A 17,100-nucleotide genomic window follows, 5' to 3' on the forward strand; every position below is an offset into this window, starting at 1 on the left:
GACTCAAGAAGGACGTGGACGATTTTGTACGCAGCTGCTTGGTATGCTAGAAGGTCAAGTTTTGACAGGCATAAAGCACAGGGATTGTTGTAGCCTTTACCTATACCCACCTGCCCCTGGAAAAGTATTGCAATGGATTTCATTTGATCTCCCGAAAACACAACATGGGCACGATTGTTTATTGCCCAGATATTCAGATTACATGGCATGCCTGAGACGATTGTCTCCGACAGAGACCCCAGATTCACGAGTTTGTTTTGGACGGCTATTTGGAAGAACATTGGCACACGGTTGCAGTTCTCGTCATCGTTCCACCCGCAGACTGACGGGCAATCAGAGATTGCTAATTCAGTGGTACTGGATTTGTTGAAATCTTCTCCTTTGAATTTGAAGACTTCATGGGAAAAGGGTTTTTACCTTTGGTGGAATATGCCTACAGAAACACGATTAACTCTTTGATGGGGAAGGTGCCATGTGAGATTATTGAATTTGCTATGAAGGTCTCACCCTTCCTTAACACGAAAGATAAGATTTTTCTTTGAAGCCGACCAATTCACGAGGGACTTGGACTTCGTCCGGAAGGCTTTGCAGAAATCTCAGAAAAAGGCAGCAGATCGACATCGTCGCGATTTGAAATTGAAGGAGAACGATTGGGTGCTCTTACATTTTGAGAAGGCACGCCCGAGAAAGAAAAAGGGAAAGGAGCGGCTTTCTCGAAAGCCTAGCATGAGATACTATGGACCTTTCCAGATTTCCGAAAAGATAAATGATGTCTCCTTGAGACTGAAGCTGCTCGACACTTGGAGACTTCACAATGTTTTCATGTGAGTCTCTTGAAGCCTTTTAAAGTTGATGTGCCCGATGATGGGGAGCCAGATGAGCAACCCGGATTGGAGGAAAACGAGTAGATACTCGTTCCAGAACAAATATTGGCAAGAAAGATACAAAGATAAAAGGTAAAGTGATAAGACGGTTCTTGGTTAAATTCAAGACCTACTTCGCATTGGATGCGAAGTGAATGGAGGAGGAGGACTTGGCACATACTCCTCAGATTGTGAATCTTTACCTCGAAGCATTTGGTTTAGCATAGTCTATTCCAAATGGAACCCTGAACTCAGCTTGGGCGGAATTTAGTGCAGCGGGTATGCACGAAAGGGGAGTCGCTCCACTCCTTTGTCAACAGATTGCCTCGATGTTTGATACTAAAGTCACTGGTGTCCCTTTTGAGTTTCAGGGATACTGTGAGTTGACAGTATTCTGTTGTATGACTTTACGAACTGGAATTCCCGATACTGATTTGTACTTGGACTTGTTTAAGTGCAGGAAGTGATAGACGAAATGACTGTAGCATTTCGGTTGAACAATCTCGATAGACGTGATTGCAATAAGGATTAGTCAATCGGGCATCTATGAGGTCTCGAGTGGATCTAGATGCGATTGCTAAATACGTTGCCGATTAATCATGGTCTGAGATCCAAATGAATTTTGAATGTGATTTGTCATGTGATATCCTGTGATGTCAAGTGATGTCCTGTGATGTCGTGTGATGTGACTGTCGATTGGTACATGTGCTAGATGTGTGTCCCTAGTGCGTCGGTACTAACAATCAGTGTCTGCTAAGACAGTTTATGGCTTCTGTCTGTTTTGTAGGCGTAATCGAGGGTGATTACAATGCTTTCAAGAGGGGGGTATGTCACAAACCAGTGATGTGGCAGCCAGCAGTACACACACACACACACACACACACGCACACACACACACACACACACACACAAACTGGCAGTCGCGGAATTCCCACAGAAAGGCTGATGTGGCAGCAATGTACGGACACCCGCAAAACGCTGCACAAAATCCGATGGGAAAAGCGGCAGGCCGTACGGAATGCTGACGTGGCTGATTTGCGTGAGCAAAAGCTGAAAAAAATCCTTCGCAATTTTTTGGGCAGCTATTGGGCTTTGCTTTATTTTGGAGAAGCTTTTAAAGTTGCTTTATTTTAAAAACTTAAAAAAGGAAGCTTTTGATTTTGAAGCTTTTGGGGCTCTACTTTTAGCAACCCTTGTAACCTTTCTTAAGAACCCAAGGGGGCTCCCTCTGTAAAGCATCTGGACACAGAGTCTAAGAGAGAGCACCCGCGGGAGTTGTACTTTTTCTCGAAGATTAATATAAAAAGAAATACTGAAAGGGGCGCCAGTCTTTGGGGCCAATACCTCTTGGCACGGAACTCTGCCGGGCCGGTGTCAAATCTAATTGTAAATTGTTTTGAAGTGAATTCCTGTAGTGTCGCGGTAGATTCTTGACTTGGAGTGTCCAAGTTTGTTACATTTCTAATCTTTGCTCTCTCTCTCTCTCTCTCTCTCTCTCTCTCTCTCTCTCTCTCTAATCTTGTGGTGGAGGCGCTCACCAGATCAGTCTCCTTCATAAACCGCACATGGGAACTTCCTAGAGACAGATATGCTCGCATAGCACTTGAATCCTCTCGACAGTTAGCCATACAAGGAGATACAACATGCTGGTATGGGGAGATGACATCATGGTTTCAGGCACATGGGTTCAGCATAGACAGGCTGCCACCATTCCATTACTCATTGGATGCACCATCTCTCACTCTTACACAGTCAGAGATCACCAAGCTCATCCGCCAAGACCTAACCCAGCTAGACACCAGGAGGACATGGATACAACCAGCATAGAAATTGGGCACGAAGATGGCTTTCTACAGAGACCACCTTCTCCAGCTCACGGAAGATGGTTTTGTGGCGAGACCCAGATACATGGATACCCACTTGTCTCATGGGATACGATGTGCTATTGGCCAGTTACGCACATCTTCTCACCAGTTGCGGATTGAGACTGGGAGGTACAACGGAGATCCAACAGAGGACAGGACATGTCCCTTGTGTAACATGGAACCTGAGACAGAGCTACACTATACATGCCGCTGCCCCGTCTACTACGAGATACGAGGTCGCTTCCACTGCCTGTTCAGAGGGGGTTTTGGACCACTCTCAAGAGTCATGGGATACGAAGATCCGAGATGTCTGGGTTTGTTCTTACTCGAGCTGCGCAGACACAGAGATAGCCTGATGAATGGCGAGGCTAGCCAGTCTCAAAGACGGATCACAAACTTCTTCAAAGCAGACACGGGACAGCCGCAAGAGCCACTCCCACAACAGAGCTCCCCCTCGTCTCACACCAGAGGCACACTGATTGACCGAGCGATTGAACTAGGGAAATCCAGGCGCCCACGACTGCGAAGAACTACACAGCATCGACGGGTTCTATGACAGAAAATTCGGAGCACGCTGGCCAGGCATGCACGACGCCCGGTCAGACTACTAACCATGGAGGAAATTGATGAGATTCGCCAACGACCGATGCTAGATCTCTTGTGATTCAGCCATCCCAACAAGCCGCCCAAATTTTTCCGCTTAGTTTTATGCTTGGCTCACATCAACCAACTTAGGACCCCATAGTAGATATCTTTGTTTTGTACTGTTGTTAGGTTATTTTGTTACTCTGACTTTGTATCAGATCCACCACTTTGTAACTTTCGGGTCTCATAGGTCATTATGGCCTTTTGAAGACGTTAATATAACATTTCATTTCATTTCATTTCTCTCTCTCTCTCTCTCTCTCTCTCTCTCTAGCGTTAGCAGATTGTGCCACTTTCTCTCAATTTGTAACGGTTTGGTCTCAGACATGGTATCAGATTCACCTGTTGTAACGGTTTGGTCTCATAAGGTCATTTTGGCCTCTTGAAGATGTTTAATATATCATTTCTTTCTCTCTCTCTCTCTCTCTCTCTCTCTCTATACATATATATATATATATATATATATATATATATATATATATATATATATATATATATATATATATATATATATATATATATATATATATATATATATATATATATATATATATATATATATATATATATATATATATATATATATATATATATATATATATATCTATATATATATCTATATATATATATACACATATACGTATATATATATATGTAAATCTTTGGGATTAATTTACAAGTGGGAAACCTCGATGTGAGGAAAACCCTCAGAAAAGATCATATACAAATGAAAGAACACAAAAGTGTCCGGCGGAAAAGGATGGCTAAAGCATTGATAGGAGAGCTGGTGTATCTCCGAGGTGATATCACTAACATCCAAGGCATAATGTAAAGATGGCCTAACGGAGAGCTTAAAAAAACTGAAAAGGATCTGCATCAGAGCGATGGAACATATAGCCATTTGATGCCACGGGGTCCAATATGCTCAATATCTGATCCACATGAAGAAGACCACAAATTGCTATAAGGAAGGCGGGAGAATGCCGAAAGCCCAAAACTGTTTGTTACAAACTGACAGTGTCTAAGAAAAGCTCTAGCAATGCAGCAATCCCAGAACATGTGACTAACAGTTTCCTCTGAAGTTGCGCAACGGACACACCGTGAAGAGTAGATATGACGTGCACCGATTAGTGCCCACCGGGAGAATTCCAAGCAAGCATCCTTAAAGAAACAAACGCTCCTTCAAAGGCAAGTGGCTCTTCCAGAGGGCAGAGAGAGACTTTCTCCACCAAGGATCGGATTTGTGCATGAACCATAGGGGATTACAATGGTCAGCAAGCCAAGGCCGCGGTAGAAGAAGAGCATAAATTTACTGGCAGAAATAGCCTCAAAAGGTGTGTCCTAGAAATTCCAATTAGACATGCGGCTACCATCAGCCAAAGGTGGAATGGGTAAAAATTCAACCAGCATGTATTGAAGCTCTCTCCAGAGCTGGCGATAATGCATACCCAATCCAAACTGGCGAGCGGCAATGGGAAACTGAATGGTGTAGCCTACCTCATCAACCACATCATCAACTATACGAAGACCACGACAAGAGAGGGGAGAAGCCTGACGAGGCGAACGTGTTAGGGAATAAAGGCCTAAGTGCCTTGTACTTATAACTTATAAGTTAAAAAGACTTATAAGTGAGGGGGCCCAAGTGTGAATGGCCCCCTAGTCACTTACTCATATACTCAAATGTGAAGCCCAAAAGAATATAGTGTGACTTCTCCCAATTTCCAACGAGCTCTCTCTCTCTCTCACGTTTTTCCTGCGCAAGCCTCTTCTGCGCCACTCTCCCCTTCTCCTTCACTCTCATTGCATAGGACAGCAAGTGGGCTCTCTCTCCTGCTCCCCCACACATGGTATCAGAGCTTTAGGGTTTCCAAGAGAGCCATCTTCGCAACACAGATCAGAATTCTGTTTTTGCTCGCTGCGGGAAGGATATTCAACCGTTTTCGATCAACTCTGTCGCGAAGGGATCCTCTCACCGTGTAGAATCGACCTCCGGTGACAGTTTCCCCAAAATTAGGGTTTCAAAAACTGGCGAACAGCAGCCTATTTCTGCTGAAATTGACCAATTTCGGGGTCAATTTGATGCAATTTCATTAGGGCAAGTCTCACAGGTCAATCTTACAGGTGTTTCCACCAACGAGGTTCTGAAAATTCAGCAAAACAGGTGTTTACAGGTCTGATTTTTGCCCTAAAACAGGGAATTTCAGCAAGCAAATGATGTATACACCTTGTGGAAACCTTTGGTAAGGGTTTGGCAGTGAATGCACGCCGTTTTGGGGTGATTTCGCGTGAAATTTGCTCGCTGTTTTTCTGTAACAGCAAGCTGTTTTTTGCCCGATTGCGCACATTTGGGCGTGTTTAGGTCGACAAAACAGGGTTTCAGTGTTTGCAATCACTCAAAATGGCTTCTAGCAGTGAAAGTGGCAATTTGTTGCACATTCGCAAGCTTGAAGGTGCCCATAACTTTGCTATATGGAAGAAGCAATGTTATAATGTGATGTTGCAGAAGAAACAGGCGAAACCTATTAAGTTACAGGGTGTGAAACCGGTTGATATGGAGGTTGAAGAATGGGAAGAAGTGGACGAGTTGGCTCGCTCCACGATCATGCTTTCGGTGTCTGACAATTTACTCTTCAATGTAGAGAATGAGCAGACAGCATGGGGCATGTGGAAGCGTTTAGACGAGTTGTATGCACAGCAGAGTGCTGCCAGTAAAGTGTATTGGCTTAAGAAGCTTATGGATCTCCGTATGAAGGAGGGAACGCACATGTCAGTGCACCTCAATGAATTCAATTCTATTTTCAGCCAACTGACAGAGCTGAAATTCACGATTGATGAGGAGTTCAAAGCTACTTTTCTGCTATGCACATTGCCCGAGAGTTGGGATGTATTCCGGACAGCTCTTAGTAACTCAAGTGCGTCACTTAAGTATGCAGATGTAGAGAGTTCTCTCTTGATGGAAGAGATGAACAGGAAGAACACCACAGGTGGGTCTTCTAATGCATTGCACTTGAGAGGCAGGTCTCAACAGAGGGAGACTCCTTAGGACAGGGCACGCAGCAAATCTCGTAGGAAAGATGTTGTGTGTTATCATTGTGGAAAGAAAGGGCATTATAAACGGGAATGCTATGAGTGGAAGAAAGAGAAGAACAAGGGTGCTGAAACTGATGCAAAGGACAAGGGAAATGCCAAGAAGAGCACTGTGTTGATTGAGGAAATCAATGTTGCTAGTAGTTGTGACAGTGACAGCAGCACTGATGTACTCAATGCCTCTTCTGTGGATGCACATACCCTTGCTATGGGTTCTGATGTGGACATGCATACTTGGATTCTTGATTCAGGTGCCTCCTTTCATGTAACACCTCATAGGGATTGGTTCACACAGTACTCAGGTGAGGTGCAGGGCACTGTTTATTTGGGAGACAACTATGCATGTGACATTGCAGGTATTGGCAGTGTCCAGTTTTCTTTTGCTGATGGTATGACTTTTGTTTTGCACAAAGTGCGTCATGTGCCACAACTCAAGAAGAGTTTGATTAGTAGAGGGCAGCTAGATGATGCAGGCTATCACACCACTTTTGGTGATAGTAAGTGGAAAATTTGTAAAGGGGCCCGGATTGTAGCCAAGGGTTGTAAATCGGACACTTTGTATCCTTTGCATGTATCTAGTGTGCGTGACCATGTTGTCGCCGTAACCGAGCAACCAAGTGTCTCTTTGTGGCATGGCCGGTTGGGACACATGAGTAAAAGAGGAATGGAAACTCTTTCTCGTTGTGGTTATTTGCCGTGTTTGAGGTATGCTGATTTTTCTCATTGTGAGCACTGTATTTATGGTAAGCACAGTCGAACACTCCACAAAAGGTCTCTTTCTTTGAAGTCTGACAGGTTAGACTTAATGCATTCCGATGTATGTGAAATGCCACAGTTGTCCTTAGGGGGAAAGAAATATTTTGTCTCGTTTATCGATGATGCTACACGTAAGGTGTGGGTGTATCCAATACGTGCTAAAAGCGATGTTTTGGATACTTTCAAGAAGTTTCTTGCGTTTGTTGAGAATCAAACTGACAAGAAACTTAGGTCTTTGCACTCAGACAATGGGGGGGAGTATGTATCAAAAGCATTTATTGACTTTTGTGCTACTAAAGGTATTAAAAGAGAGCTCACGGCTCCTTTTAATCCCTCTCAGAATGGAGTTGCAGAGAGATTGAACCGGACTATCCAAGAGAAAGTTCGGAGTATGCTGTCACATGCTGCATTACCTCATGGTTTTTGGGCAGAAGCTGTGCAAACAGCTATTCACTTGATTAATCGCTCACCTAGCAAGGCTTTGGGTGGAAAGGTGCCTGAGGAGGTGTGGTCTGGCAAGCCACCCTCATATGCACATTTAAGAGTGTTTGGTTGTGAGGCCTATGTTCACATCCGGAGTGAACTGCGCACCAAACTAGAACCAAAGTCTCATAAATGCATTTTCCTAGGATATGGTGAGGATGGTGAAATGGGGTATAGATTATGGGATCCCGCATTACGGAAAATCATACACAGCAATGATGTCATCTTCAATGAGAATTGCATGCACAAACAGCCCACAAAGGTCGAGGAAGTGCGCCGGGTTGTTTTTCGTGAAGATGTTACATATGGACAGCCAAGAAGGCCCAATGTTCAGCAGCCTTTACATGCTGAAAATGGTGCTGAAAATCAGCCATTAGCTGCTGAAAATCAGCCCCAACAAGTTGCCATTGATGCACCACAGGTAGGGGAACAGGTTGATGCTCCTAGACCGCCCGTTGTTGCGATGCAACCGGCTGAACAGCCTGCTGTTTTTGATGGTTTACAGGCTGAAAATCCACCTGTTATGGATCATTGGGTTCGTAGGTCTACTCGGGTGACAAGGCCCCCCGATAGATATGAACCGTCTTTGGACTATGTCATGCTTACTGATTGTGGTGAGCCGTCTTGCTATAAAGAGGCTATGCAACGGGAAGACAGTAAGAAATGGTTCAAAGCAATGGTTTCGGAAATGCAGTCTTTGGAGAAAAACCATACATGGGACTTGGTTGATTTGCCTAAAGGGCATAAGGCTCTGCCATGTAAATGGGTTTACAAGACCAAGGTCACATGTGATGCTTCTTCTAAGTACAAGGCACGTTTGGTTGCTAAAGGGTACAAGCAAAAGCATGGTGTGGATTTTGATGAGATTTTTTCTCCTGTTGTAAAGCTTGCCACATTACGTCTTGTTTTAGGTCTGGTTGCTTCTGAAGATATGGAGTTAAAGCAAATGGATGTCAAAACAGCGTTTTTGCATGGCGATTTGCTTGAGATGATCTATATGATGCAGCCAGAAGGTTTTGTGTCAAAGGGGCAAGAGAAGAAAGTATGTAAACTCTTGAAGAGCTTGTATGGTTTGAAACAGTCTCCCCGTGCATGGTATCACAAGTTTGATACATTCATGAGGTCTCAAGGATACAAAAGAAGTAATTCTGATCACTGTTTGTATATCAAAACGGCAAGTGATGGATCTCTTCTATTGCTGATTTTGTATGTTGATGACATGCTTATTGCGGGTAACAATGTCACGGAGTTGGATGCACTACAGCAAAGCTTAAAGAATCGCTTTGACATGAAGGATCTTGGTAATGCTAATCATATTTTGGGCATGCGTATCTCTCGAGATAGACTCAACAGGCGTCTGTATCTATCTCAACGAGATTATGTTAATAAGGTGCTACATCGTTTTCATATGGATGGGGGAAAGGCACTTGGTACTCCGTTGCCTCCATATGTAAAACTGACTGCACATGACTGCCCAAACACAGATGATATGCGGGCTGAAATGGCCAAGATTCCTTATGCATCAGCCGTTGGCAGTTTGATGTATGCTATGGTTGCTACACGTCCGGACATTGCATTTGCGGTGGGAGTAGTAAGCAGGTACATGAGCAATCCTGGCAAAAAGCATTGGGAAGCAGTGAAGTGTATCTTGAGATACTTGAAAGGCACTAAAGACTTGTGCATTTGTTTTGGGAAGAGTGAGACATCTGTGCATGGCTTTACAGATGCAGATTTTGCTGGACATCCAGATTGCAGGAAGTCTACCTCTGGATATGTGTTTACATTCACAGGAGGTGCAGTTTCTTGGATTTCTAGACTGCAAAAATGTGTTGCTTTGTCTACCACTGAGGCTGAGTATGTGGCTGCCACTGAGGCATGCAAAGAAGCTTTGTGGCTCATGCGTTTGGTAGAAGAGCTTGGCATTAAGTCACCGGTTCCTGTGCTACACTGTGATAGTCAGAGTGCTATTATGCTTGCAAGGAATCCTGTTTTTCATGCCAAGACAAAGCACATAGAGGTGAAGTATCATTTTATCAGGAGTGTGCTTGATGACAAGAGTATTACACTTGTCAAGGTGCACACAGATGACAATCCTGCAGATCTTTTGACCAAGAGTCTTCCAGCAGAGCGGTTTGCATATTGCCGACAGATGATGGGTGTTGGATGAGTAAGTGCATGATCAGCTGATGTATTATAGTTAGTTGATTCTTTGATCTTCCAAGGTACATTGCCTTTAGGTGGGAGGTTGTTAGGGAATAAAGGCCTAAGTGCCTTGTACTTATAACTTATAAGTTAAAAAGACTTATAAGTGAGGGGGCCAAAGTGTGAATGGCCCCCTAGTCACTTACTCATATACTCAAATGTGAAGCCCAAAAGAATATAGCGTGACTTCTCCCAATTTCCAACGAGCTCTCTCTCTCTCTCACGTTTTTCCTGCGCAAGCCTCTTCTGCGCCACTCTCCCCTTCTCCTTCACTCTCATTGCATAGGACAGCAAGTGGGCTCTCTCTCCTGCTCCCCCACAGAACGGTCAACCAAAGTAAGAGAGAATGCCCGACTCCAATAAAGACTCTCCAAACAAAGCGAATTCCCATCCCGCTGCTGTCGACCGTGCCATGATAAATGACTTGTTACATTTTTCGAAGCCGAAATCACACACACACACACACACACACACACACAACTCATGCATACACATATTCATAGTCTTGGCTCGCTTTGTGGTTATTCTTACCTTTGTTGTCTGTTATAGGCACGGTGCAGATGCATGGTCCCTTCTTTATCCATCTATACCGAAAAAAATGCAGGAATATCATAATGCTGGCTATAAACTGGTGAGAAGAACATCACAAGATTCTCAAAATTGTACAGTTTCCTATTTGCATTTAAACAAATAAATAAAAGTTGAGTGTTTCTTTAAGCTAGTAGAAGCCACTTGTTTAATCGACGTGGTATAGCTTCTCTGTTTTGAACAAGCTTGAATGTCATCTCATCTGTTTTTCTGAATTGCAAGTTATGTAATATGTTTTAGAAATTCTAATGTAATCGCATATGTTTCATGTTTTCCATGAGTGTCTTTTTTGGGCAATCAGGGAGGTAGCTAATGAAGTGATTTGTCTTAGATGTCTTTTCATGACAGTTCCAAGCCGTTGTGTTGGTGGGCTTTTCCATTTGTTAATCTCGTTATAGCATGTTTCACCTTCTTCATCGGGATTGCTCTGCGTTGGTGATTATGAGCCTTCTAGGTTCCGGACTCTAGTAGGTGGCTGTACTGGCAGGGAATCCCACTGGGTCACCAACACCAATCACCTGGTTCCCTTGGTATCACATGCCTAGTGTTTAAGGTGAGTTCTCTCTTCATCATGGATTCTGATGGGATGTCTGTTGGAGTCGGACTTTCAGCAGATAGTCTCAGCTCCATTCACAGTTCACTTGTTACATTCAGCAGATACTTTCAACAGATACTCTCAGCTCCATTCACCGTTTACAGGTTACATTGGAGGATTGTTGCTTGCTAAGCAAGGTGGTGGGATACAAGCTGTCGGCTAGACAGCTATTGGACTACCTTAGGGCTACCTTTCTCGAGTCTTGACACTACCATTCCTGTGATTATTTTTGTCTCCTCAATGTTATTTGAGGGTCTAGTTTGAGACATTCAGACAATGCAAGTTCAATTCTTGCACCGAATCCCTTGAATTTGGCAGAGCTTATTGTTACCTAATATATGAAGCTAGGGGATCGATCTTGCTTGTGTGGGAGATTGTCCAGCAATCAGAGTCAGATTTCCAGGAATATTGCTAGAGTTCTAGCTGCATATATCAAAGATTGTAGCAGCCTCGGTGTTGTTTTGATTGGGGCGGAGCAGTGTGCGATGTTGTTTACACCCTAATCCTCAGGGTTATTCTTCACCCTCTCCCCCAAGAAGAATCCTGCTCGGCCCGATATATCTCTCTCTCATCGATACATGGTGGGGACATTTTTCAGAGAGTTTTCTTTATGGCCTCCCAGGACACTGTTTTGTTTGTGGTAGAGAATGACATGAGGCAGTTGGATGGACACAGAGGAGATCATTCGAGCACAGACGGCGAACGCTTGTTCATGAGAGACACAGGACTCCACAGGGTTCTACAAAATACTAGGAGATCAAAGGCAGAGAGAGCGAGGAGGAGGAAAGCAAAGAAAGGAGGAGAAGATGATAGAGGTAAACAGAGGCTCCTTGGATTACTGAGATTTATATATGCATGGATTCTATTGCCCAGAGTCCACCTCCAGATGAATCCACTTCTTCGGCACTACACCACCTGGTTCTCAAGAGCGCGATATTGCAGTTCTTGGACAGAGGATGTAGCCCTACGGACTGCACTCTCTACTTGGGCCTGGGTGGGACAATCACTTCAGATTACTCCCCATCCAAGCTGGCCTCGAAGATAGCAAGGTTGGCTGCTGTTGCAGCATCGGTCTTTTCTCACTGATCCCATGAGGATTGTCTCATGGAATGTACAGGGTTTAGGTGGGCCCCTGTTTCAGCGCCAGAGGGGCCGCTTGCGTCAGGAGCTTCAGGGATGCCTTGTGGGTGGTATGATTGATATCCTTATGCTCCATGAGCATCATCTTCGTGAGAGTCACATTCGGCGATGTAGTCAGATTATGTGTGGCCGCTATGATACTTTTTGGTTAGTTGCTTTTGGGCCTGGAGACATTCAGGGAGGGGTATGTATGACTATTGCGAACTCATGGCACAAGGCCATTGTGGGCAGAGGTATTATTGTGCCAGGTAGGGCCCAATGGATTACTATGCAGGTTCATGGTTGCCTCATGGGCTTGTTGAACATCTATGCACCCAATGTGGCAAGTGCACGAGCTGAGTTTTGGTCACAATTGTAGAGTCTTTGCCGCATGCAGAGCAGTGGTGTGTTGGGGAAGACTTCAACATGTTGGAGGACCCCTCATATATGATTGGAGGTAGTCATGCTACTGTGCACGGAGCTAAGTTGGCAGCTTGGGAGCGGTTATGTATGACCTTGAGGACCACTCTCCCCCCTCTATAGAAAGCAATTTTTCCCTTCTCCCTCGCAACCTTGATTCTGGCATCAGCTCTTGCATGTGTGCAGCTGAAGTAAGGTCATCGCCCAGAAAAATGTGTGTGGCTTCAAAAATGCCCATGTGTTTCAAGAGTTCTTTCACTTCTTCTTCCGCATTTCCAATGTCCTTAAGGCCTGTAACACGCACGTGAAGGGCTCTAGTCTTCCTCTTTTGCTCTTCCTCAATGGTCATATTGATAATAATGGTTGTCGGTGGAGCTTCAACTATCTTGGCTTTTCCCTTCTTTGCAACCTCAATCCACTCTTCAGCTTCAAGAACCGTCTTTTGCGTTTTGGTGAGGACATCCGCCCATGAAGAGGCTGTTCTCGACTTCTGTTCTTCCTCTTCCCGGAGAGTTTTCACCTGCTCTTTGATCTTCTTGAGCTCCTTGATCATTGAGGGCTGAGAGAGAGAGAGAGAGAGAGAGAGAGAGAGAGAGAGAGAGAGAGAGAGAGAGAGAGAGAGAGAGATATTAACGTCTCGAAAGAGCCAAAATGGCCCATGAGACAAGAAACTATACATCTGGTAATACATCTCTCGTCTACTGAAACAGAAAAAAGATCTACTCAACATCATAGTGATGTTTGAGTCTACAAAGCTAAAACTAAGCTAAAACTGAGAATATGTACAAATACATGACTGATCCCATCCAAATCTGACCATCAACTTCTATCTCCCTGTCCTCTATCCCAGGATATCCCAGATGGGTAGATCCAGTATAGAGAGGCCGCTGAAAGGTGGCACTCGTCTCTGATGTCGAGCGATGATGCCTCTGATTTGGTGCAAATGGCGGGGTCTGGGTCGAGGCCCGGGTGGTCGAGGACGGCGAGTACGACCCTGTGCAGTGGCCTCTGATCAGGACGGACTCCTCTAAGCCTCGATGGACGTGGTCCTGGGGGTGTGGTTGTATCCATAGACGGAGTCTGTGTCCCAAGGTCCTCTCCCTCTCTATTGAAGAAGTTACGCATAGTGCCCTGTCGATCTGTTGGTGGAGAACTGTCTTGTAATAGTTTGTCCCTGTGCCTCCTCAGCTCTAGTAAAAAGATTCCGAGGCATCTCTGGTCCTCATAATCCATCACCCGACGTAATGGTCCAAAGCCCTCTCTGAAAAGGCAATGGTATCTCCCCCTGATCTCGTAATAGACTGTGCAGCGGCAAATGTAATGCTCCTCAGATTCCACCTCTTGGTGGCATAGCTGACATGTCTTATCTGTCCGGGCCATCTGCATGTATCTGCCTGTCTCGATGCGTAGTTGATGGGAGGAGGTACGAATCTGTCCAATGGCACTGTGCAACCCATGTGAGAGATGTACATCCATGTATGCTGGCCGAATCACAAAACCCTCCAACGAAACATGCAAGAAGTGGTCCCTGTAATGGGTCATCTTCGTGCCTAATGGCTCTGGAGGTCGCTGCTAGGTCCTTTCTGTCTCCAGCTGCACAATATCTGATCTGATCACCCGGTTGGGCTCAGTGCGCGTAAGCTGGAGGTGCGGGCAGTCCAAGCTATACTGGAAGGGTGGAAGTGCATCCATCTGTAGTCCATGTCTCCCAAACCATGTCTGCATCTGTGCATACCAACAATCATGAACCCCATCTTCTGCTAACTGTTTGGAGGAATCTAGTGCCAATCTCGAATATCTCTCTAGAGGGAGCTCCCATATGCGATGTAGGCCTGTCACACTCTGAAATATGGCCTCTGTCACTATGGAGGATGCTGCCATCTCAGCTCTGACAATAGCATGTGGTATTGATGCTTTGCACCGGATCATCTGTGCAATCATCGTAACTAGTGGTCTCTCCATACGCCTCCACTCCTCTGTACTGAGGCTAGGCCCCCACACCATGGATCCATACAACAATGCCGGGGTGACCAACGAATCGAACAACCAAAGCTTCGTGCACGGCTCCTGAAACTGTACATGAGCACACTGTCTCTCAAGCCTCCCCAAAGCTGCGAAGCCCCTGTCCAACCTAGCATCTGCTGTTTGCTTCAATGAGAAGCGCGGGCCTGTAAAAGTCACTCCTAAGTATACATAAGACCGTACCTGCTCCACCATCTCCCCTCTAAATGTGAACTGATGCTCTGCTCGAGTGACCAATGCCTGTGTGGTGTTGAACACCATAACCTTGGTTTTCCCAAGGTTCACTATCAAGTCCCTATCTGCACAAAATCTCTGGAGAGCATCCAACTGTCTCTGTAGCCCCTCTGGAGAGTCCGAAATCAATACCACATCGTCTGCATACAAAAGAAGTGGTATCATCACCCCTGCCAGGGTGGATCCTGCATCACCATATGTATCCACATACTCTGAGAGCTCATCGATGTAAATCCCGAAGAGAGTGGGAGACAGTGGGCATCCTTGTTTCACCCCAATGGTACTTTCAATAGCATCTGAAAGTCCACCTGGGGCCCTCACCCTCCCAGTCACCGACTTATACAATGCATAAATCCCCCATCGGATAGCCTCTGGAACTTCTATATCCTGTAGCCTCTGCATCAAACGAAATCTCGGGACAGAATCAAATGCCTTGCGGAAGTCCACAAAGCAACAATATAGTCTCCTCCTGCCTCCCTCTGCCCGCCGCTCCTCTATCAATGCCCGAAGAGTCAGTATGTGATCCATAGTGGAGAACCCTCGCCGAAAACCAGCTTGTCCTCTAGCTCTGTGGCCATGTCTCTCTGCCCAGACACTGAGCTCTCTCTCTACGATAGACCCATAAATCTTGGCCAGATAATGCCCAATCATAATGGTCCTATAGTTGCCCTGTACCATCGGATCCCCACTTTTGAAAAGTGGGACTATGGTATTGGCCGTCCAACTGGGTGGAAAGCCCTCACAAACCGCCCTGTTAAACATGTGTGCCAAAAGGGGGGCCAGTTCCCTACATGCATAGATGAAGTGCTCACCCACTAGCCCATCCTGATCTTCAATGCATAGAGAGAGAGAGAGAGAGAGAGAGAGAGAGAGAGAGAGAGAGAGAGAGAGAGAGAGAGAGAGAGAGAGAGAGAGAGAGAGAGAGAGAAATGAAATGAAATGTTATATTAACGTCTTCAAAAGGCCAAAGTGACCTATGAGACCAGAAAGTTACAATGTGGTGGATCTGATACAAAGTCAGAGTCAAAGTAACAAGATGACAACAATGACAAAAATGAAATGACAAATGTCACATTAAAATACTATGGAATCCTAAACTACTAGGTGTGAACTAAGCATCTAGCTGGGATAGCTAAATCACAAGAGATCCAGCATCGGTCACTGGCGGATCTCATCAATCTCCTCCATGGTCAATAGTCTGACCGGGCGTCGTGCACGTCGAGCCAAAGTGATCCGAATCCTCTGATGCAGCCTCCGCCGATGCTGTGTAGTCCTCCGCAGTCATGGGCGTCTAGATCTTCCCCGCTCAGTCGCTCGGTCGATTAGTGTGCCTCTGGTGTGAGACGACGAGCTCTGCTGTGGTAGTAACTCCTCCGGGTGTCCAGTGGCAGCTCTAAAGAAATCTGTGATCTGTCTTTGGGACTGGCTAGCCTCTCCTCTCATCAGGCTCTCTCTGTGTCTGCGTAGCTCGAGCAAAAACAAACCCAAGCATCTCTGATCCTCGTACTGCATGACTCTGGAGAATGGTCCAAAGCCCTCTCTGAACAAGCAATGGAAGCGGCCTCGTATCTTGTAGTAGACGAGGCAGTGGCATGTGTAGTGCAACTCTGTCTCAGGCTCGATGTCACACAGGGGGCATGTCCTGGCCTCTGCTGGTACTCCGTTGTATCTCCCAGTCTCGATCCGCAGCAGCTGGTGTGAAGATGTACGCATCTGGCCGATAGCACATCGTATCCCATGAGACAGGTGGGTGTCCATGTATCTGGGCCTCGTCACAAAACCATCAACCGTAAGCTGGAGGAGATGCTCTCTGTAGAAAGCCATCTTCGTGCCCAGCTCCTGTGTTGGTTGTATCCATGTCCTCTTGGTGTCTAGTTGAGTCAAGTCCTGGCGGATGAGCCTGGTGATCTCGGACTGTGTAAGAGTCAGAGAGGGTGCATCCAGTGAGTACTGGAAGGGAGGCAATCTGTCTATGCTGAACCCATGCGCCTGAAACCATGATGTCATCTCCCCATACCAGCTTGCTGTATCTCCCTGCATGGCTAACTGTCAAGAGGACTCAAGTGCAAGGCGGGCATATCTGTCTCTGGGAAGTTCCCACATGCGGTGTATGAAGGAGACCGATCTGGTGAGCGCCTCAACCACTAGTGGGGGGGCAGCTAGCTCTGCTCGAACAATAGCACGTGGTACTGAGGCCTTGGCTCTAATGAGCCGCGAGATC

At 45.7% G+C, this 17,100-nt stretch overlaps 1 protein-coding gene across 2 annotated transcripts in view; it reads left to right on the forward strand.

Moving 5' to 3' along the window:
* LOC147465337 (phosphoesterase) overlaps positions 1-17,100 on the forward strand; it is a 53,542-nt gene that overhangs the window by 21,550 nt on the left and 14,892 nt on the right. For both annotated transcript variants that reach the window (XM_086519461.1, XM_086519453.1), the window contains one exon: positions 10,451-10,532. In XM_086519461.1, coding sequence (XP_086375587.1) covers positions 10,451-10,532 — 82 coding nt within the window. The remainder of the gene's footprint in view (positions 1-10,450; positions 10,533-17,100) is intronic.

This window comes from Adiantum capillus-veneris, chromosome 1 (genome assembly GCF_014529385.1).
Source record: "Adiantum capillus-veneris isolate H3 chromosome 1, ASM1452938v2, whole genome shotgun sequence".
Taxonomy (NCBI): Eukaryota; Viridiplantae; Streptophyta; class Polypodiopsida; order Polypodiales; family Pteridaceae; genus Adiantum; species Adiantum capillus-veneris.